The sequence below is a fragment of the Cebidichthys violaceus genome, unplaced genomic scaffold (assembly GCF_023349555.1).
Source record: "Cebidichthys violaceus isolate CVI_PGR_0920_01 unplaced genomic scaffold, fCebVio1.0.p SCAF_64, whole genome shotgun sequence".
In the NCBI taxonomy this organism is placed as follows: domain Eukaryota; kingdom Metazoa; phylum Chordata; class Actinopteri; order Perciformes; family Stichaeidae; genus Cebidichthys; species Cebidichthys violaceus.
This window is the reverse complement of record NW_027176861.1, coordinates 157,001-181,493: the sequence shown is the minus strand read 5'-3', so window position 1 is coordinate 181,493 and position 24,493 is coordinate 157,001. Positions and strand designations below refer to the sequence as shown.

The 24,493-nt window shown below is 41.9% G+C and overlaps 3 protein-coding genes across 3 annotated transcripts; 2 read left to right on the top strand and 1 right to left on the bottom strand.

The window, feature by feature from the left end:
* The first annotated feature begins 5,794 nt into the window (after positions 1–5,794).
* Positions 5,795–10,777, top strand: mea1 (male-enhanced antigen 1). The gene is made up of 4 exons (XM_068734495.1): positions 5,795–5,922; positions 8,493–8,782; positions 9,048–9,156; positions 10,189–10,777. Exons 2-4 carry the CDS (start codon positions 8,504–8,506, stop codon positions 10,368–10,370), a joined length of 570 nt encoding a protein of 189 aa, XP_068590596.1. The 5' UTR covers positions 5,795–5,922; positions 8,493–8,503; the 3' UTR covers positions 10,371–10,777.
* Positions 10,778–16,000: 5,223 nt separating this feature from the next.
* prph2b (peripherin 2b (retinal degeneration, slow)) lies at positions 16,001–23,873 on the bottom strand. The gene is made up of 3 exons (XM_068734418.1): positions 23,293–23,873; positions 21,775–22,021; positions 16,001–16,198 (listed from the first exon to the last, which is right to left on the bottom strand). Exons 1-3 carry the CDS (start codon positions 23,871–23,873, stop codon positions 16,001–16,003), a joined length of 1,026 nt encoding a protein of 341 aa, XP_068590519.1.
* On the top strand, positions 17,811–20,499 carry LOC137890323 (myb-like protein X). The gene is made up of 4 exons (XM_068734519.1): positions 17,811–18,128; positions 18,334–18,865; positions 19,459–19,749; positions 20,411–20,499. The coding sequence occupies exons 1-4, from the start codon at positions 17,811–17,813 to the stop codon at positions 20,497–20,499; spliced, it is 1,230 nt and encodes a 409-aa protein (XP_068590620.1).
* Positions 23,874–24,493: the final 620 nt, after the last annotated feature.

Here is a 24,493-nt window from a genome sequence, read left to right as displayed (position 1 = left end):
CCAGTGAGTCACGTTAAGGCCAAAAGGCAGCGGGAGATGGAACCAAACACAGAGAGACAAATGGAGCGAAGGAGGAAGAGACGATGATTTTAATAAAGAACATGTTCAAAACTAAAATAAAAAGCAGGAGAGTCCAAAAATATGTAACAAAGAATCCAAAGAAAACACAAAACAGGAAGAGGTGATCCTCCTCTCCACCCTCGAGGGGATGGGCGTCTCAGGCTCTGCACTCTCCCTGTTTGCATCCTACCTGACAGGTCGATCCTACCAGGTGACGTGGAGGGGGGCCGTGTCGGAACCACGCACGCTGACTACTGGGGTTCCGCAAGGTTCAGTCCTGGGCCCCCTTCTCTTCTCGCTCTACACAACATCTCTGGGTTCTGTTATTCGCTCGCATGACTTCTCCTACCATTGTTATGCCGATGACACCCAGCTGGTCTTGTCATTTCCCCCCGGTGACACTCGAGTGGAGACACGCATCGCTGCGTGTTTGGCTGACATCTCAAAGTGGATGATGACACACCACCTGAAGCTCAACCTAGACAAAACTGAGCTACTGTTCCTCCCGGGGAAGGGTTGCCCGCACCGGGACCTGTCCATCACCATTGACGATACCACGGTGACGCCAACTCGGACTGAGAGGAACCTGGGTGTGACCCTGGATGACCAACTGTCATTCTCGGCAAACATTTCATCCGTCACACGCTCCTGCAGATTCCTGCTCTACAACATCAGGAGGATTTGTCCCTTCCTGACTGACGAGACGGAGCAGGTTCTCATCCAGGCTCTTGTCATCTCCCGCCTGGACTACTGACACTCTCTACTCGCCGGAGCCCCGGCGTCGGCCATCAGACCACTGGAGCTTGTCCAGAAAGCCGCAGCTCGCCTGGTGTTCAATCGCCCCAAGTTCTCCCACACAACTTCCTTTCTCCGTTCTCTACACTGGCTCCCTGTAAGAGCTCATCCAGTTTAAGACTCTGGTGCTAGAATACAGGGCAGTGAAAGGAACAGCTCCTTCCTATCTTCAGACCACGGTCAAGCCTTACTCCCCCGCCCGACCACTTTGCTCTGCTGCCTCGGGGCGATCGGTCGCCCCGTTGCTCAGAGGTCCTGGCGGCCGATCGACCCGGTCACGTCTGTTTTCTGTCCTGGCCCCACAGTGGTGGAATGAACTTCCCACTGATGTCAGGACAGCAGAGTCGCTGCACATCGGGCTGAAAACTCACCTCTTCAGGAAGTGCTACCCTGAGCCTTCCACTCAGCACTTATTGTTTTCATACTAGCTTGTTGCACTTATTGTATTCGTATTACTTATAGCACTAACTGCTTCTCTTGTTTCTGTACTTTGGCTCTGAGTTATGCTCTGCTTCATGCTCTTAGATGCTTGTTTGGAAAAGGAAATGTACTTATGACTTCTGGTGACTACCAATGTTGATGCACTTATTGTAAGTCGCTTTGGGTAAAAGCGTCTGCTAAATTACTGTAATGTAATGTTATAAAAAAATCATAATTAGCTTTATTGGTCATGTGTGTGTACGCATACAGTTGTGGTCAAAAGTTTACATACACTTGTAAAGAACATAATGTCATGGCTCTCTTGAGTTTCCCCATTATTTCTACCACACTGATTTTTCTCTGATAGAGTGATTGGAACAGATACTTCTTTGTCATAAAAAACATTCATGAAGTTTGGTTCTTTCATGACTTTATTATGGGTTAACAGAAAAAGTGATCAAATCTGCTGGGTCAAAAATATACATACAGCAGTGCTAATATTTGGTTACATGTCCCTTGGCCATTTTCACTTCAATTAAGCGCTTTTGGTAGCCATCCACAAGCTTCTGGCAAGCTTCTCGTTGAATCTTTGACCACTCCTCTTGACAGAATTGGTGCAGTTCAGTTAAATTTGATGGCTTTCTGACATGGACTTGTTTCTTCAGCATTGTCCACATGTTCTCAATGGGATTTAAGTCAGGACTTTGGGAAGGCCATTCTAAAACCCTAATTCTAGCCTGATTTAGCCACTCCATTACCACTTTTGATGTGTGTTTGGGGTCATTGTCCTGTTGGAACACCCAACTGCGCCCAAGACCCAAACTTCGGGCTGATGATTTTAGGTTATCTTGAAGAATTTGAAGGTAATCCTCCTTCTTCATTATCCCATTTACTCTCTGTAAAGCACCAGTTCCATTGGCAGCAAAACAGCCCCACAGCATAATACTACCACCACTGTGCTTGACGGTAGGTATGGTGTTCTTGGGGTTAAAGGCCTCACCTTTTCTCCTCCAAACATATTGCTGGGCATTGTGGCCAAACAGCTTGATTTTTGTTTCGTCTGACCACAGAACTTTCCTCCAGAAGGTCTTATCTTTGTCCATGTGATCAGCAGCAAACTTCAGTCGAGCCTTAAGGTGCCGCTTTTGGAGCAAGGGCTTCCTTCTTGCACGGCAGCCTCTCAGTCTATGGAGATGCAAAACACGCTTGACTGTGGACACTGACACCTGTGTTCCAGCAGCTTCTAATTCTTGGCAGATCTGCTTTTTGGTGGTTCTCGGTTGACCCTTGACCCTCCTGACCAATTTTCTCTCAGCAGCAGGTGATAGCTTGTGTTTTCTTCCTGATCGTGGCAGTGACAAAACAGTGCCATGCACTTTATACTTACAAACAATTGTTTGCACTGTTGCTCTTGGGACCTGCAGCTGCTTTGAAATGGCTCCAAGTGACTTTCCTGACTTGTTGAAGTCAATGATTCGCTTTTTCAGATCCATGCTGAGCTCCTTTGACTTTCCCATTGTAGCGTTTGTGGGCGTTTGTATCCAATGAGCCCTATTTAAATGGCCTCAGAGAAGTCACCAGCTGTAGTCACTCATAATCACTCACAAGAAGTTAAGAGGCCATGCTATGAAGCTCATTTCATTGACACAACTTTCTAAGTCACCAAAATTGCTAATTCATGTTGCTGTATGTATATTTTTGACCAAGCAGATTTTGTCACTTTTTCTGTTAACCCATAATAAAGTCCTGAAAGAACCAAACTTCATGAATGTTTTTTGTGACAAATAAGTATCTGTTCCAATCACTCTATCAGAGAAAAATCAGAGTTGTAGAAATAACTGGAAACTCAAGAGAGCCATGACATTATGTTCTTTACAAGTGTATGTAAACTTTTGACCACAACTGTACATGGAATTTGACTCCGGTTTCCACTTCGCTCTCAATGTACAAACACAAGTTTACAGACAGACAGACAGACACTTTATTGATCCCGCGAGTGTAAATTATTTAGTTGCAAGCAGCAATAGGTTACAGTAAAAATCTTATTATATTAAAAAAATGCACATGTAAATACACAATATATACAATTATAATAGAGTAAGGATATTATTTAAAAAATGCACACTATATACACAATGAATAGAATAACAGAATAATATTAAACCAATTAAATAAACAGTAGTGCAAAGATTTAACCAACAGTGAATGATTTGTCCCAAGGTGATTTGTTATACAGTCTGATTGCGGTAGGCAGGAACGTTCTCCTGTACCTGTCCTTGTGACAGCGGAGCTGGATCAGTCTGTTGGAGAAAGTGCTCCACTGTCCCTGCAGTAGGTGGTGGAGAGGGTGGTCCGGGTTATCCAATATGGATAATAATTTCTTCAGTGTCCTCCTCTCCACCACCTGTTCCATACTGTCCAGTTTGCAGCCGATGATGGAGCCGGCCTTCTTAACCAGTTTGTTAAGTCTGTTGGTGTCTCCGGCTCCAATGCTGCTCCCCCAGCAGACTACAGCAAAGTGAAGTGCACTGACCTCAACAGACTGGTAGAACATCTCCAACATCTTGCTGCACACGTTGAAGGATCGAAGTTTCCTCAAGAAAAAGAGTTGACTCATCCCCTTCTTGTACACAGCGTTGATGTTGGCCTTCCAGCTCAGTCTGCTGTCGATGGAGACACCCAGGACCTTGTCCTCCACCATGTCCACGTCCTCTCCCAGAACTCTCAGCGGCTGTGGAGCCGTCGTCCTCCTCCCGAAGTCGACCACCATCTCTCTGGTCTTGGCCACGTTCAGAAGCAGGTGATTTCTACCGGCCCACTCCACAAAGTCCTCCACTACTGCCCTGTACTACTCCTCCTGTCCGTCCCTCATACACCGACCACTGCAGAGTCATCAGAGAACTTCTGCAGATGGCATGACCCCGAGTTGTACTGGAAGTCAGTGGTGTATCAGGTGAACAGGAAGGGAGACAGAACAGTTCCCTGTGGGGCTCCAGTATCACTGACAACCGTATCAGACAGCACACGGCCCAGTCGGACAAACTGTGGTCTGCCTGTGAGGTAGTCAGTGATCCAGGAGACGGTGGACTTGTTAACCCCCACCTCCCGCAGCTTCTCACTCAGCAGCACTGGTTGGATGGTGTTAAATGCACTGGAGAAGTCAAAGAAAGTGATTCTCACAGAGCCATCGGTTCCATCCAGGTGTGACTGAGCTCGTTGCAGCAGGTAGATGATGGCGTTGTCCACTCCCACATGAGGCTGGTATACAAATTGCAGAGGGTCCAGTGATGCGGTTGGAGGTGGTCCAAGACCAGCCTCTCCAGCACCTTCATCACATGGGATGTGAGGGCAACTGGTCGGTAGTCATTGAGGCCAGATGGAGTCGTCTTCTTAGGTACAGGAGTTTGGCCTCCAGCTTCCTCCTGTAGGTGTCCTTGCACTCCCTGATCTTCACCTTCAGGTCGCGCTGGACTCTCCTGAGCTCATCCCTGTCCCCAGACCTGAAAGCAGCTTTCTTCTTATTAAGAAGTGCTTTCAGATCACTGGTGATCCATGGCTTGTTGTTTGGGAAACAGTGTACAGTCCGGGATGGGATGGTAGTGTGTTCACAGAATTTTATGTATTCTGTGATACAGTCCGTCATGCTGTTGATGTCCTCCCCATGTGGTCCACACAGCACATCCCAATCCGTTGACTCAAAGCAGTCCTGCAGGGCGTCCTTAGCCTCCTGAGACCACCTCCTCACAGTCCTGGTGGTCACAGGCTGCCTCTGTACCAGAGGAACATACCTGGGTGTCAACAGGATCAGGTTGTGATCGGACCTGCCAAGCGGGGTGAGGGCAGTGGTACTGTATACGTCAATCGTATTTGCATACAATAGGTCCAGAGTTTTATTGTTCCGTGTGGGGCAGTCAACATACTGGTGGAATGTCGCCAGTGCTCTATCCAGGGTGGTGAGATTGAAGTCTCCAGTAATTGCCAAAAATGCACCAGGATGTTGACTCATCAGTCCAGATATAGTGGAGTGGATGGTGTCCACTGCCCTCTCAGCGTCAGCTGACGGAGGTATGTACACAGCCACAACAATGGCGGATGAGAACTCCCTCGGCAAATAACACACACACACACACACACACACACACACACACACACACACACACACACACACACACACACACACACACACACACACACACACACACAAAACAAGGGCAACAAAAAAAAGAAAAGTAGAACAGATGTAGGTATAAACATTTAACAATACAACAACAATATAATAATTAAAACAGACTAAATATAAAATAAGGTATAATAAACTGAGAAGACATTAACTTCATTAAATGAACGTTTAAAGTTAAGTAATAAAATATAATTCATGTATTTATGTTTCTTTATTTAATAGCTTTAGTTTTATTATTATTATATTTTACTTTGTCGATCTTGATGTAAATTGTTCATGTTGTTAATAAAGTTCTTTATTCAAAAAGATCTATTTTGCGTCACTTGTGTTGCTGCATCGTGACGTATGCGGAAGTGTTCCCGATCAGCAGCTGCAGCTAGCAGCGGCTAACGGCTATTACCAGCAACCTGAAGCTCCGAACACACAGACAGGAGGACAGACAGACAGACGGACAGAGAGACAGACAGGTAAGACACTCAACACTTCACACCGGGAGAGTTTATTCTTCCTCCGATTATAAACCGAGAACAAAGAGCAGAAGAAGAGTTAAAGACGCGGAGCTAACTAGCTTCGTTAGCTGCTAGCTGCTCCAGGTGTTTGTGTCTAATATGATTCCTTACAGAATACTTAAATCATAATAACATAAACAGATTTCATTCATTCATACAAATATATATTTTAATAATAATGAATAATGTCCTGTTTTTAAGATGAGAAAATAGTTTTCAGGTTTAATCAATTAATCTAATGAATTAATGAATATAGTAACAATATTGCATTTATTGATCTATTAATAATCAGTGTCATTGATGACATCATTGGTTTCACTGTGATGTCAGATGCAGACTTAGCTCAAGGTAATTGCATAGCAACGTGAATTTAGGGTAGACAGTGGGTTAGGGTTAAGGTCTTATGGTCTTAGGGGGACTGGGTTAGGGTTCAGGGGGGACACTGGGTCTAGGTTAGGGTCTTAAGGTCTTAGGGTGGACAGTGGGTCTGGGTTCAGGTCTCAGGGGGGACACTGGGTCTAGGTTAGGGTCTTAAGGTGGACAGTGGGTCTGGGTTAGGGTTCAGGTCTTAAAGTCTTAGAGCAGGGGTGCCCACACTTTTCCAGCTTGCAAGCTACTTTTAAAATGACCAAGTCGAAATGATCTACCTACATTCAAAATGCTAAATATCTATATATAGATATAGATCTATATAGATAGATATAGATCTATATAGATAGATAGATCTATCTATAGATATATCTATATATAGATATCTATCTATATATAGATATATCTATCTGTCTGTCTGTCTGTCTGTCGAGAGAGATATATTTTGAGTATACTTTGTATTTACAATATATGTTGGCGTTCCTTGCATAACTGCATGAATCCTTATGGCACAACACAACTCTGTTCATGTTTGGTCATACACTCTGATGACTTGCACTGAATGGATCAACCAGGGTTTCATAGTGCGGACAGTAGCTGCTGGTATCCAGCCTCAAGCAGACTTCAGATGATCAGTCATGGTGGAACGATGTTTGGACTTAATATTTGTCAAGTGGTCCCTCACTTTTGCGAGGTTTCAATGTGCAAAACTCCCCCACTTGAAAAGGACAGACAATTTCAGGAAGACTTCACAGGATTCCACTCATTGATCACACTTTTGCTCTCTTTTCCTTCTTTCTTTTATTTTAGAGGTTCGATGCAGTGATCAAGTAACCAGGTGAAAAACCTTTAAATACAAACAAAACACCACTTAAGAAAATGAAAAGCAAGATAACCACATGCAGTAAATCGACTACAATACTTAAATTACTTAAATTAAATACCCAAAAATTAACCTTGTAAATACATAGCAAATAATCCATTTCCAATATTGTGAGTAAATGTATTAAATACATTTTTAGCTGAATTTGATCATGATTTCATCATTTTAACAGTACAATAAATCAGCAGCTTTTGAAAAGGATAAATCTTCCAAATGCATCACTTTTTAAATTGTACTTAGCTCACATGATTTTAAATAGATCACATTTTTAATTATATTTAAATACCATGACAGCATTTTAACTATATTTACCCAACATGCTTTTAACCACCAGTATTTGCAGTTCTTAATCAGTTCATCTAAGTCAATAACTACAAACAACGGGCTACAACAGTTACAAATGCATGGTAGCTCACCAGCTGCTTCTTTCTTGTTCAAACTAAGCTTTGGTTTGAACAAAACACTGTTTCAGTCACTTCTGTTGCTTCCTCCCAGACTCCCAGAGCTGCTCTGCTGTGATTCTGTGAGTGTGTGACTGCAAAGCCAGTTAATTAGCGGATCAATCTCACCTGGTGCACTCAACCTGGTACACTCAGGCTGTAAGGGGCATGGCCCACAGTTCAAACTCAACAATATTCTTCATGTGAGAAAAGGCTGACTCACATCAATAAGTAGAGCCCAATAATGCAGTCAAGAAGGAAGCACATGTCCTCATGTTTGGGTACTTTTCCTCTGTGAGTAAGTTCTAAACTGTCCATGAGTGCTGGACTTCAGCTGAATGTCAGCCTGTAGTGTCAGAACATCGTCCTCCACTCCAGACGAGTTCAGCTGAAACAGCGTCGTAGTTTTTGAATCACCTCAATATCTTCCCGAAATGGTTGCGCACACGGCTTCCGTTGCGTCTCCAGCTCTGACGGAGGTTTTGGAAGTTCCCCAAATCACGGCGCTGCAGCTTTAGCGTCTGTTGTAGAAATACATTGGGAGGCTAACTAATTAGCTCGCCGGAGTTGTGCGGTTGACCGCGCCTTCGTGGTACGTGTTAGAAAAGACCTGGTCTCAGACTAGCTGCCATGTACATCAATCAAGTGGCAAATGCCATGAGGACTGTCTCCTCCTGACTGGCATGCGATCTACCCGCACTACCTCGATACGATTGACGTATTGGGCACCCCTGTCTTAGAGGGACTGGGTTAGGGTTCAGGTCTTAGGGTGGACACTGAGTCTTGACATAAGGCTGACTCGTGGTCACTGGAGGATGAACCTGTCTGTCTCTCAGGGTGTCTGTGGATGGAAGTGAGGAGCTCCGCGATGGGACCGGAGAGAGTCTTACCGAACTCTGAGGACGAGCTGGGGGAGGACGAGCGACCGGCCGACGGAGCCATGCTACCTGTGTGGAGCGGGGGGGAGGAAGGGGGGGAGGAGGAGGAAGAGGGGGGGGAAGAGGAGGAGGAGGAGGAAGAGGAGGAGGTGAACAATGGAGGATATTATTACCAACCTCTAAACCAGGAGCCTGACGGGGGGCAGGAGGGGGAGGAGCAGCAGGTTCAGGTGCAGCAGAGGATACAGGTGAGTTGTGTTTATAGTCACAAATTCATTTATTATATTTGTTTGTATGAAACTAACACATCAGTGAGATGATGTCAGTAATGTTTACTTCAGTGATTTAAATATGACATAATAATATAATGAGGTCATTCATCATCATCATCACTGATGTTTGGTGGCCTCGTCCTCACCTGTAGACACATCCCTGCTTTGATTGGCTGTGGACTCAGAAACCATTATGATGACTGGGTTTACTGGGTGTCTCACCTGTCTGTCTCCCCTGCAGGTGATGGGTCTCCACCTCCCTGAAGCCCCGCCCACAGACAGTGATGATGAGGAGGACCCTGAGGGGGCGGCGGCCCTGAGGAGCCGAGCCTCCATCCCCATGGACGAAGGTCAGACCTCAGTACACCGACAACTTCTCCCACGTTTCTCTGACAGCTTTACTTACTTTACACACAAAGATCTGTACAATCAAACCATTGGTATTCTGGGTAATTGTGGTGCCATTGCAATTTTTGCGTTACGGGTGGCTGCATGTTTTGTTGCGTTAGGCATGGTCGCGTGTTTAGTTGCGTTACACGGTGTCGTGTGTTTAGTTGCGTTACGTGTGGTCACGTCTTTTGTTGCGTTACACGGTGTCACATGTTTTGTTGCGTTACATGGTGTTGTGTGTTTAGTTGCGTTACGTGTGGTCACGTCTTTTGTTACGTTACACAGTGTCACATGTTTTGTTGCGTTACACGGTGTCACATGTTTTGTTGCGTTACACGGTGTCACGTCTTTTGTTGCGTTACACTGTGTCACATGTTTAGTTGCGTTACGTGTGGTCACGTCTTTTGTTGCGTTACACGGTGTCACATGTTTTGTTGCGTTACACGGTGTCACATGTTTTGTTGTATTACACGTGTCACGTCTTTTGTTGCGTTACACGGTGTCACATGTTTTGTTGCGTTACACGGTGTCACATGTTTTGTTGCGTTACACGGTGTCACGTCTTTTGTTGCGTTACACGGTGTCACGTCTTTTGTTGCGTTACACGGTGTCACGTCTTTTGTTGCGTTACACTGTGTCACATGTTTAGTTGTGTTACGTGTGGTCACGTCTTTTGTTGCGTTACACGGTGTCACATGTTTTGTTGCGTTACACGGTGTCACGTCTTTTGTTGCGTTACACGGTGTCACATGTTTTGTTGCGTTACACGGTGTCACGTCTTTTGTTGCGTTACACGGTGTCACATGTTTTGTTGCGTTACATGGTGTCACGCATGTTTTGTTGCGTTACACAGTGTCACACGTGTTTTGTTGCGTTACTCGTGGCCGTGTGTTGTTGCGTTACGCGTGGTCGCACATTATCATCTTTATTGATGAAGAACATTAAACAGCTGTGCTTCCTGTTCTCTGACATCACTTCCCGTCTCCTTACAGACCACGTGGAGCTGGTGAAGAGGACAATGGCGGCCGTAGCGTTGCCGTCTCTCGCCGTGCCGTCTTGGGCCACTGAGATCTCCGATGACCAGTGGAAGGACATGGTCCAGAACACTCTGGAGAGCCGGCAGAGCGCCGCTGCCCTGCGCCTGCCCCGCAGGAACAACATCAACGGACCCTGAACGCACCAAGACCACTTCAACAACCTCTACTGACCCCGAACGCACCACCACAGCTTCAATAATAACAACAACTGTCCCTGAACGCACCTCAATAGCTTCAACAACCTCGACGGACTCTGAATGAACCAATGACCACTTGGCTTCTGCTGACCCTGAACGCACCACCGCTGAACGTGCTACGACTACTTCAGGGACACAACTTCACTTTTTCTTTGTTACATCAAAAACTTTCAGATTCAACTTGAAGCTGCTGAAACTGAATGTTGTTGAATTTAATCCCTTAGTTTCTCTATTTAGAAGCTGATTCCAGTATTTAATATTCGTCCATCACACTTTATTTAATGGCAGCGTGTCGACTCAAGTGTTCTCATGTTAGCTGAGGCTAAATAAACAAAACAACAACAGTGGTGACGTGGATTCATCATGTTCTTTAATCCTCAAAACAAACTTCAGTTAAAATCTCAAATTAGTTTCAAGAAGAAAACTTCAGTTTCTGATCTCAGATCAGTTCTACAGTTTGTGAACGGACACACGGACACAAAGCTGATCCTCCAGCTGAAGACCACCGGACTCTAGACCAGCCGGACTCTAGATGGCCAGACTTTAGACACCGGACTCTAGACCAGCCGGACTTGGGACCCTGGACCTGAAGCCGGACTCAGGACTCTGTCTAAAATGAGCTAGCTGATGGTAGGTAACTGACATACTTAGCTCACTAGCTAAAAGCTTTGCTTGTTAGCTAGTGAGCTAATGTTAGTTAGTAAGCCAACAAACAGCTAGCTAACAGCTAATGCTTATTAGCTTACATGCTACAGAGCTCCGAAATCAGACTAAACTAATTCAAATTGTATTTTCATCGTTTCAAAGCCAATTTATTCTACAACTCCAACCTTTAATATCATCCAATCGCGTCTCGTTAGCCAAAGAAATGTTGGCTAGCTAGCTAACTGATGTCGGTAAGCTAACTTGATTCCTTAGAGAGTAACACGTTTAGCTTGCTAGCTTCATTCATGTTATTAACTGTAGCTTCAGTTTTCTGTGTCGTCGACAGTTACGACGTGAACATTTAATCAAACTCGAGGAATATATGAAAGAAGGAAGTTTTGTTATCGTGACACCGTTCTAACCAGCTGGCAAACGTTAGCACTCCTACATTCCTTCTTTTAGAGGTTCTTCTCCTGATACACGGAGTCGCTAGCTAACGTTAGCATGTGTTCTGTGGAGTCAAAATGTCCAGAAAAGATATTTCAAGAGAAGAGAAACCGGTCACAAGTAGTTTTTAAAATCCCAGTTTTCTTTGTAAAATAAGGAGTTTTTCTCATGATCTTTTCTTTATAAGTATGAACATTTTTATTTCTAAATTTGTGCACAAATTCAGCAATTTGAAAGCGCTAATAACTGCAACTAAGGATTAATTATTGTGATTATCGATTAATTATACGGCCTATAAAATGTCTTTAAGTGACTTTTGTCAGATATTCAGTTTAATATAATAAAGGATAAGTCGACTAACTTGTTCATGAGTAAGATTTAGATTCTGAAATAACGTCGTTACTTTACTGTCAAACCCAGTGTGGGTACTTTGACAATCACTTGTTCACTGAAGCTTTTTATTTATTTAACCATATTGTTAAATGTTTTCTAAATAGTTTTGACCCTTTTTGGCTCCATACTCGGCTCCTGTTTATTTTTGTTACTGCTGATCTTTTTTTTACAGAATCTAAATCTGTTTTCATCGAATTTTACAAAAGAAATGTATCGTATCTGTTTTGTTTTTTTCAATCGAAAATAAAAGAAAAATCAAAACTTTTTTTCTGTCTCAATTATGATAATTTGCTCACTATTACTGAACGTTTGTAAACAAAGTGATTAATCAACTAATTGGGAAAACAATTGACAGATTAATCAATCAATTCAATTTCAAACACAGCCGCTCGTCTTCTGTAAAAGTGAATGAAACTGTTTTAAAAAAGCCTTTTGTTTTAATGAGTTCTTAATGATTGTATATCAAATAATCTGAACATGTCTGTGTGTATATGTGTATTTATATACTATATATAGTAATATATATATATATATATATATATATATATATATATAGTAAGGTAAAAAGGCATAGTATAGTACGTTGAAAAAGGTCATAGTATAGAATATCGTAAAAAGTCACAGTATAGTATGTCAAAAAAAGTCATAGTATAGTATGTCGTGAAAAAAGTCACATAGTATGTCATAAAAATATATTTTAGTATGTCGTGAAAAGTCATAGTATAGTACGTTAAAAAAAGTCATAGTATAGAATATCGTAATAAGTCACAGTATAGTATGTCGAAAAGTCATCGTATAGAATATCATAAAAAGTCATAGTATAGTATGTCAAAAAAAGTCATAGTATAGTATGTCAAAAAAGTAATTAATGGTCATAAAAAGTCATAGTATAGTATGTCTTGGAGGTTTAGCTGAGCTGATCTAATTTTAATCCTGCCTAGCAACTGGCTATGAGGAGCTGTGTGATTGGTCCGTTAAGAAACTGCAGGATATCTATTCTATATAAAATACAGCATAACTTCATGGAGCATTTAATGTCATCTGTAATTCATTCATTCTTAACTTTCTTTTCTGTAACCGACACTATGTATTTATAGATAATTTTCTCTGTAACAGAAAAATACAAAGACATATATATACAGATACATGCACAGCATGACTGTGCATGTTGGTCGTCCATCTTTATTTGAGGCTTCCTCTTCAAGACGTTTTCATCAGTAGGACGAACATAAGTGACTCTGATCCTGCTACTGTATGAACAAACTGTCGGGTCAGAAAGATGTTAATGATTTCAGTGAACTTCTCCTTTACAGGACGAGGGCACCCCCCCACCCCCTGGTGTCTCCCTGCGTCATGGTCGCTGACCTTGGCCCTCAGCTGACATCAGCAGAGTAAATCTGTTCCTCTGATCTCATTAACTCTGTTTATCAGCTCATCTGCGGTTAACCACCTGCACACACTGCTGTAAAACACTATAAGATAATGCAAAACACTGAAAGATAATGTATAACACTGTAAAACACTGTAAGATAATGTAAAACACTGTATGATAACATAAAACACTGTAAGATACTGTAAAACAATACAAGATAATGTAAAACACTATAAGAAACTATAAGATAATGTAAAACACTATAAAACAATATAAGATAATGTAAAACACTGTAAAACAATACAAGATAATGTAAGACACTAAGATAATGTAAAACACTGTAAGATAATGTAAAACACGACAAGATAGTGTAAAACATTGTAAAACACTGTAAGACACTACAAGATAATGTAAAACACTGTAAAACACTGTAAAAGACTAAGATAATGTAAAACACTACAAGATAATGTAAAACACTGTAAGACACTACAAGATAATGTAAAACACTGTAAAACACTAAGATAATGTAAAACAATACAAGATAATGTAAGACACTATAAGACATTAAGATAATGTAAAACACTGTAAAACATTGTAAGATAATGTAAGACACTGTAAAACACTACAAGATAATGTAAAACACTGTAAAACACTGTAAAAGACTAAGATAATGTAAAACACTACAAGATAATGTAAAACACTAAGACACTACAAGATAATGTAAAACACTAAGATAATGTAAAACAATACAAGATAATGTAAGACACTATAAGACATTAAGATAATGTAAAACACTGTAAGATAATGTAAGACACTGTAAAACACTACAAGATAATGTAAAACACTATAAGACATTAAGATAATGTAAAACACTACAAGATAATGTAAAACACTATAAGATAATGTAAAACACTGTAAGACACTATAAGACAATGTAAAACACTGTAAGACACTATAAGATAATGTAAAACACTGTAAGACACTAATATAATGTAAAACACTGTAAGACACTATAAGATAATGTAAAACACTGAAAGACACTATAAGATAATGTAACACACTAAGATAATGTAAAATACTGTAAAACACTACAATATAATGTAAAACACTGTAATAGACTCCAAGATATTGTCAAACACTGTAAGACACTGTAAAATACTACAATATATTCTAAAACACTGTAAAATACTACAATACATTGTCAAACACTGTAAGACAATGTAAGACACTTTAAGACAATGTTAGACAATGTAAGACACTGTAAAATACTACAAGATATTGTCAAACACTGTCAAATACTACAACACATTGTCAATCACTCTATTTTACTGTAAGACACTGTAAAATATGGCAATACATTGTCAAACACTGTAAGACACTGCAAAATACTACAAGATATTGTCAAACAATATCAAACACTGTAAAATACTACAAGACATTGTCAATGTAAAACCCTGTAAGAAATACTACAAGACACAGAAACACTATCTGTAATACACCAGTATAAACCTGTATACTCCTGTATATACCCATGTGCAACACCTGTATAAACCTGTATAAACCCCTGTTTAAAACACCCGTGTATAGCTGTATAAACCTGTATAAACTAGTGTTCTACCTGTACCGAAACGTTGATAATAAAAGAAGAGTCAGACAGTTTGGTGTCAGTCACAATCTCTTTATAGGTTTTATCGTACACAGTCGAGCGACTACAAGCTCCAACCAACCCACAACAACTGGCTGAAAACATCACAAAAAAAGCAAAAACAGTAAAATACAAATATTACAACGTGTAACTGAAGACTGAATTTCTTTGTAGACTGACCCTTTAATCACTATACAGCCGTCCTAACTTTATATACGAGTATAAAAACTCTCCTGTTTGGTCGCTCTGACAGGGAACCAGACCACCATGATGTTAGCTATGTTAGCATGTCTTTATAAAGCCCAGTTTAGAAGATGGACATAAAAACATCTTTGAAAGATGTGTTCAAGTAATATTCAAGGAAGAAGTTGCATGAATGTTACTCGCTGTGTGCAAACCTTTAAACACCTCCTGCTGGTCAGGAGTGAGACTGCTAGAGTTGCAGTACCACTCCTGCCCTGCCAGTGGCAGCACCGAGCACTCATAATTTTTTTGGGAATATTTTTGGCATTCTGTTTCCAAGTCAACAAACCGTTTGGAGGTCCGACAGCAACGGTAAAGACCGATACTCCATGTCTGAGACACAGCAGCTGATAATGACGCTCTCTAATGGACAAATGAAGTAACTGCAACTCCCAGACCTAATCGAATAGATCGGTCAGGTTCCTGATGGTGTCTGACAGGAAGCATGAATGTGTGTGTGTGTGTGTGTGTGTGTGTGTGCGTGCGTGCGTGTGTGAGGGGGGGGTTACATAATATATGTTTTTAATAGTTTTTAAATCCCGACCCAGAAGTTTTATTTACAGCAGCAGGTTTCTGTTCCTCCTGTTTAAAAATAAACTCTGATCAACATATGTACACAATTGAAGATATCAACTTGTGTGTGTGTGTGTGTGTGTGTGTGTGTGTGTGTGTGTGTGTGTGTGTGTGTGTGTGTGTGTGTGTGTGTGTGTCGTATTTAACACATGTATGATGGTGTATGTACAGATGGAGGAGAGGCAGGTAGAGGTGTGTGGTGGGGGGAGGGGCCTCAGTCCGTGGGGGGGCAGGGCTCTCAGGTGGTTCACCCTAACCCTCAGGTGCGTCCCCGCCCTCCACCACTTGGTTGGTCTTCCCAAGCGTCTTCATCTTCGCAAACAGCTCTCCCATCGTCTCCTTCACTCCTTTCTCCAGCAGCCAGCCGTCGCTCTCACACTCCGGGTTCTCCGGGTCCTCCATCGTCTCCAGAGCCGTGGTAAGGTACTTCAACCCGGCCATGTCCACCGACTGGGACACACAGAGACAGGGTCAGCATGTGGACCAGAACATATCAAATACATACATACATACATACATACATACATACATACATACATACATACATACATACATACATATATATATATATATATATATATATATATATATGTGTGTATATATATATACGTATATATGTGTATATATACGTATATATATATATAAATATACGGTATATATATATATATATATATATAAATATGTATATATAGCTTCAAAGTTCTACAACAAATATGAAACACTTTGAACAGGATTCCCTAAAGAAGTATATTCATAATAATAGAAATACATATCAAGTTCAAATATCTTTGAGAACACATGGACGTAAAGAAAGCACAACAATATCATCACAATAAAAGTTAGCATATAGTTCATTCAGTCTGTCATTTCAGAAGAACAAGTGTCAAGAAACTGGTACAGAACGGGTTACATTTAGGATCCCAATCACATGACCTTTTCTTTTACTTTTTATTATTGTATTATATTATTATTCTAATATTTTATTTTTCAATTATTTTATTATTTTTATATTTTTATATTGTATTCTATTATTATTCTATTAATTTATTATTTCAATATTCTATTATCTTATTATCTTATTATTTTATTATTTTTTTATTTTTTATTTTTTATTTTTTATTATTATGTTAGTCTGTTAGTATTTAAGTATATAACTATTTAGTTTAGAAGACGACTTCGGGGGAACACATGTGGATGTGAGGTTGATGATGTATCTGAGAGCAGCAGCATCAGTAAAGTTCCTCCCAACATGTGATTGTTGTTCTTAAATTGCCATGACGCTTCAGGTCAAACCTGTTGTTTTGACCCACATAACTCTCAGGAATCGTCCCTCGTCTTGATCTTCCCAGAATGCAACCTGTTGCTGATGCAGGCAGATTAACCCCCCTCAGAATAGTTCCTGATCCTCCGTGAGCCTGACCACCAGCTTAACACACCGCCACCTTAGCAAGTGAAAGATCTGATACCAGGTCAGATTGTCATCAGTCAGAGGACGCGAGGACCAAACCCTAACTCTGACCCTAACTAACCCAACCTAACCCCCTAACCCCTGACCCTCTGAACACTAGAGAGTTAAAGCAGGAAGGAGAAGGAGGAGGAGGAGGAGGAGACAAAGAAGAACAAGAACAAGAACAAGGAAAAGGAGAAGAAGAAGAACAAGGAGAACAAGGATAACAAGAACAAGGAGAAGGAGAATAAGAATAAGAAAAAGAACATTAACAAGGAGGAGAAGGAGAACAACAAGAACAAGGAGAATCAGAAGGGGAAAGCAAGAACAAGGAGAAGGAAGAGAACAAGGACAAGGAGAACAAGAACAAGAATATGGAGAATAACAAGAACAAGCTCAAGAACAAGGAGAATAACAAGAACAAGGACAACAAGAACATGAACAAGGAGGAGAAGGAGAAGAGCAAGAACAAGGAGGAGAAGAACAAATACAAGGAGAAGGAAGAGAACAAATACAAGGAGAAGGAAGAGAACAAGAACAGGGAAAAGGGAGAAAGACAAAAACAAAAACAAGAACAAGGACAATGAGAAGGAAAACAAGAACAAGAACCAGAACATGGAGAATAACAATAACGAGCTCAATAACGAGGAGAAAGATAAGAACAAGGAGGAGAAGAACAAGGAGAGCAAGAACAAGAACAAGGAGAAGGAGCAGGAGATGAGGAAGAACAAGAACAAGGAGAAGGAGAAAGAGAAGGAGAAAGGGAAGAACAAGGAGAAGGAAGAGAACAAGAACAGGGAAAAGGAGAAGGAGAAAAACAAGGACGAGGAGAACAAGAACAAAGAGAAGGAGAAGAACAACAATAAAAACAAGAACAACAAGAACGAGATTGATAATAATGACAAGGAGAAGAAGAACAAGAACAACAACAATGCCAGGGAGAAGGAGAAGAAGAACAAGGACAAGAACAAGAACACGGAGAAGGAGAAGAACAAGAACAAGGATAACAAGGATAACAAGAACAACAAAAACAAGAACAAGGACAACAAAAGGAAAAATAAAAAGAACAAGAACAAGAACAAGAACCAGGAGAAGAACAATGAGGAGGAGAAGGAGAATAAGAAAGGATAAGGACAAGGACAAGGAGAACAAGAACAAGGAGAAGGAGAAGAACAACAACAAGGATAACAAGGATAACAAGAAAAACAAGATCAAGAAAAAGAAAAAGAAGGAGAACAATAATGAGGATGAGGAGAAGAACAAAAACAAAAGCAAGGAGAAGGAGAAGAACAAGAACAATAACAAGGAGGAGAACAGGAACAATAACAAGGAGGAGAACAGCAACAACAACAGGGAGAAGGAGAATAACATCAACAAGAACAATAATATGGAAAAGGAGGAGGAGGAGGAGGAGAAGAACAACAACAACCAAAACAAGGAGGAGAAAGAGAACAAGGAGAGGCAGGAGGAGAAGAACGATAACAAGAACAGGGAGAAAGAAAACAAAAACAAGAACCAAAACAAGGAGAAGGAGAACCAGAACAAGTACAATGAGAAGAACAAGAACAGGGAGAAGAAGGAGAATAATATGAACAATAACAAGGAAAACAAGAACATTACCAAGGGGGAGGATAATGGGAAGAACAAGAACAAGGAGGAGAAGGGGAAGAGCAAGAACAAGGATAAAGAGTAGGAGAAGGAGAATAACATGAACAAGGAGCATGAGCAGGAGAAGAACAAGGACAAGAACAAGAAGAAGAACAGGAACAACAACCAAAACAAGGAGAAGGAGAAGAGCACGAGCAAGAACAGGAGAAAGAGAAGGATAAGGAGAAGAATAGGAACAAGGAGAAGGAGAACAAGAACCAGAACAAGGAGAAGAACAAGAACAAAAACCAGAACACGGAAAAAGAGAAGAACAAGAACAAGGATAAGGAGTACAAAATAAGGAGAACAAGAACATGAACAAGGAGGAGGAGGAGGAGAAAGATAAAGATAAATAGAAGAACAATGACTAGGAGAAGGAGAACAAGAACAAGGAGAAGGAGAAGAACAAGGACAATGAGAAGAACAGGGAATAGAAGAAGGAGAATAACATGAACAAAAACAAGGAGAACAAGACAAGAACAAGAACATGAACAAGGAGGAGGAGAAGGAGAAGAAAACAAGGACAATGACAAGAACAAGGAGAAGGAGAACAAGAACAAGAACCAGAACCAGAACAAGGAGAAGAACAAGAACAAAAACCAAAACAAGGAAAAAGAGAAGAACAAGTACAAAGAGAAGGAGTACAAGAACAGGGACAACAAGAACATGAACAAGGAGGAGGAGAAAGAGAAAGAAAAGAACAAGGAGAAGGAGAACAAGAACCAGAACAAGGAGAACAAAAACAAAAACCAGAACATGGAAAAAGAGAAGAACAAGGACAAGGAGTACAAGAACATGAACAAGGAGGAGGAGAAAGAGAAAAACAAGGACAAGGAGAAGAAAAATGAGAAGGAGAAAAAGAAGAGCATAAACAAGGAGGAGAAGGAGAGAAGAAAAAGAAAAAGGAGTAGGAGAAGAATAACAAGAACAAGGAGAAAAAGAACAAGGACAATAACAAGGAGAAGGAGAAGAACAAAGAGAATAAGAACATGAACAAGGAGAATAAGGATAACAAGAACAAGGATAAGGAGAAGAAAAGGAACAACCAAAACAAGGAGAAGGAGAAAAGCAAGAGCAAGAGCAAGAGCAAGGAGGAGAAGAACAGGAACAAGGAGAAGGAGAACAAGAACTAGAACAAGAACCAGAACAAGAACAAAAACCAAAACAAGGTGAAGGAGAAAGAGAAGAACAAGAACAAGGACTAGGGGAAGTAGAAGAACAAGAACAGGGAGAAGGAGAACAAGAACAAGGAGAAGAATAACAAGGACAATGAGAAGAACAAGAACAGGGAGAAGAAGGAGAATAACATGAACAACAAGGAGATCAAGAACCAGAACAAGGAGAAGAACAACAACAAAAATCAGAACAAGGAAAAAGAGAAGAACAAGAACAAGGAGAAGGAGGACAAGAACAAGGAGAACAAGAACAAGGAGGAGTACAAGAACATGAACAAGGAGGAGGAGAAAGAGAAGAAGAAGAAGAAGAAAAAGAAGAACATAAACAAGGAGGAGAGAAGAAAAAGGAGAAGGAAAAGGAGTAGGAGAAGAAGAACAAGGAGAAGGAGAAGAAGAACAAGGAGAAGGAGAAGAAGAACAAGGACAATAACAAGGAGAAGGAGAAGGAGAAGAACAAAGAGAAACATAACATGAACAAGTAGGAGAAGAACAAAGAGAAAAATAACATGAACAAGGAGAATAAGGATAACAAGAACAAAAACAAGGAGAAGGAGAAGAAAAAGAACAACAATCAAAACAAGGAGGAGAAGAGCAAGAACAAGGAGAAGGAGAAGGAGAAGAACAGGAACAAGGAGAAGGAGAACAAGAACCAGAACAAGGAGAAGAACAAAAACCAGAACACGGAAAAAGAGAAGGACAAGAACAAGAACCAAAACAAGTTGAAGGAGAACAAGAACAAGGAGAACAAGAACATGAACAAGAAGGAGAGAGAGAATAACAATAACAAGGACTAGGACTAGAAGAAGGAGAAGAACAAGAACAAGGAGACGGAGAACAAGAACAAGGAGAAGGAGAAGAAAAAGGACAATGAGAAGAACAAGAACAAAAACAGGGAGAAGAAGGAGAATAACATGAACAACAACAAGGAGAACAAGAACAAAATGAGCAAGGAGGAGGAGAATGGGAAGAACAACAACAAGGAGGAGGAGATGGGGAAGATCAAGAACAAGACCAAGAACAAGGAAAGGGAGTAGGAGAAGAAGAACAATAACAAGAACAAGGAGAAGGAGAACGAGAACAAGAACCAGAACAAGGAGAAGAACAAGTCACATACTCACAGTCACACTCAGTCAGACTCACGCTTACACTCACACTCACACTTACAGTCACAGTCACATACACACTTAGTCACAGTCACATACAGTCACACTCACTCACACTTACATTCACACTCACACTTACAGTCAGTCACACTAACAGTCACACTCACAGTCACTCCAACTTACATTCACACTCACAGTCAGTCACACACAGTGACACTCACACTGACACTCACACCCAGTCAGTCAGTCAGTCAGTCACAGTTACACTCACTCACACTTAGTCAGTCACACTCAGTCAGTCACACACACTCACACTCGCTATCACACACAATCACACTCACACTCACTCAAAGACACAGTCACATTCACAGTCACACTCACAGTCACACTCACTCACAAACTCACACCCAGTCAGTCAGTCACAGTCACACACAGTCACACTCACTGTCAGTCACAGTCACACTCACTCACACTCACAATCACACAGTCACAGTCAGTCACACTCAAACTCACACTCATTCTAAGCTAAGCTAACTATATTCAGAACACACATGAGAGTTATATGAGAAAACCTAAATGTTGGACTGCTCCTGAAGGCAACACTGTGGCTCAGTCCGGATGCTGATTGGCTGAAGCGGGTTGTTGGCAGCTTACCTCCAGGATGATGGTGCCGATGATGAGCACTCCAATGCTGTTCATTATGCTGCTGAAGTAGTAGAAGAGGGCTTCTCGGCATCCCCGGGTCCAGATGTTGAGCTCCTCAATGCGGTGGTCGTAGTCGTAGTGGGCCGAGTTATTGGTCAGGTGATGCTGGATGCAGGGCCGGGGGGACCCGGGGTTACAGCAGCTGAACGGGACGCTGTCCATCAGGTACTTCCCCTCCACGTTACTGAGGACTCGGCTGCAGGACCAAGACAGTCATGGTTAATATTCACTGGACTGTACAGGTCAGAGGTCAGACACACTAAGTGGCTGGATGTCACAGTTATGGGTGTATAGATGGTTTACTGTGGATCTGACTGTTCTTCATCTAATATTCATCATCTTCTCACTGTGGATCTGACTGTTCTTCATCTAACCATTGTCTTCTCACTGTGGATATGACTGTTCATCAGCCACAGACCTGAAACCACAGACCTACAAGCAAAGACCTGCAACCAAAGACGTACAACCACAGAGCTGCAACCACAGACCTCCAACCAAAGACCTGCAACCAAAGACGTACAACCACAGACCTGCAACCAAAGATGTGCAACCACAGACCTGACACAACAGACCTGCAGCAAAAGACATGGCCCCACAGATCTGCAGCAAAAGACGTGGCCCCACAGACCTGCAACCAAAGACCGACAACCAAAGACCTGCAACCACAGACCTGCGGCAAAAGACGTGGCAACACAGACCTGCAACCACAGACGTACAACCACAGACCTGCAGCCAAAGACACTGTGGATCTGACTGTTCTTCATCTAACCATCATCATCTCACTGTAGACCTGCAACAAAAGACCTGCAACCACAGACCTCCAGCCAAAGACCTGCAACAAAATACCTGCAACCACAAACCTGCAACCACAGACTGATTTGTTTCTCAGTATGTTTGCAATGATCACATTTTCTGTCATAAATGTGTTGAGTGTTTTTCAGCAGTTGCTCTGGTGAGTAAATGAAGCAACCCCCCAGTCCACTGGTTTAGTTTAACCGTGTCATGTTAGAAGCGTGTGAGCTGCAGCGAAGTGGAAATGAGATCCTGACAGATTATCGACTTAGAGAAGAGAAGCCGGTACATCGACCTCCTGCACGGGAACTTTTACCTCCTTAAATCCCTCATTTATCCTCCACTGACCCCTTTTGACAGAACTCTCTTTGTTGACCCGCTGATCTCTGAACGTTTTAAGTGTAAGAGATTTGAATCAGGCTTTAATAGTAAGATTAGAGATGAGACAAAATGAGCCAGAGTTCAGAGAAGCTGAAGATTGAAGTGAACTTTCTGGGACAATTAGTGTCGGGTGATAAACAATCGATCCACTTCTGACAGGACGAGTTAATCAGTTCAATATAAAGCCGTTTGTGTTTAGTTCTTGTTTTCATTATCAATCATATTTTGAGTAATTGATCAATCGTTTGGTTAATGAAACATTCGAAAAAAGGGAAAATATCCAAGAATACTCACTCCTTCACCAGGTCGTTGCTCATGTCCAAGTAGCGGTTGCTGATCCACTGCACCTCGAACCAGTCCCTGAAGTTGTTGTTGCCGCAGCAGCGGAACTCGATCTGCGTCATGTCCAAGGTTCTCTTCATGAAGCAGCGTCCCGGCGTGTCGGTGTCCTTGTAGAACTTGATGCTATTCTTCAGGCCCTCGGCCAGCGTCAGGTACACGGCGAACTGCATGAGGAAGCACAGCAGCGCCGTCAGCAGCAACAGCGCGTTGAAGCCGCAGCACATCAGCAGGAACGGCTTCAGCATCGGCTTCCACTTGGCGAACTTGATGGGGTCCAGAGAGTCGTGGCACACTTTCCCCCCAAAGGCGTTGAGCCCGCAGGCCAACGAGCCCACCAGAATCAGCAGGTTGGGCACCAGGTGGCTCTCGTTGTTGTCCATCATCTCACTTCTCTTCCGCAGCTCAATCTTGAAGAAGATGCCGAGGCCGAAGAGGAGAATCCCCACAATGACCGAGAGCCAGTAGATCATCCACAGACCCTGAGCCAGCTTCACCCGCTTCTGCAGGTTGAACTTCACCGGCATGAACGGCATTTTCACGTCTTAGTGGGTTCAAATGATCAAAACCCTGAAATCAGCTAAACTTCTGTGTCAATGAGAAAACAGTTTGAGCAGTTTGAGAATCCCTTTAGAGATTTAATCCGATCCAGAAAGAAGCAGCTGAACGCAACTCGGCCAGAACTCCTGGTTTCAGACCCATAATGCCGAGCTGCAGGTCCATACTGCTGCCATCAAATCACAAGAGAAAAGATTCAAACCCGTCCGATTGGCAGCGAGCTGCTTCACTCTGGTTGTTCAGGAGAATAAAAGGTGTGAATGTGAGCAGCAGCTCCTCCTGAACCTCCGATCGGCTCTGATCTCATTAACAGAAGATCAGCTGCTGCCTCTAATCCTCCGACTTACTGATAATCGGTTTGCTGTTAAGCAGCAGCTTCCTCCTCTGGTCAGCTGACACAAGCTCACCTGTTTCACCTCCCTGCAGGTGAGACAGGTGAGACAGGTGAGACAGGTGAGCCTCAGAGACAGGAAGTAGAAGAAGTCACTCGGCAGACGAAGGAGAAACTTGCTGTAACGATGTTGAGAAGAGTTGTTGGTGTTTTACTGCAGAAGATATATATGTGTATATATAAATATATATATATATATATATTTAA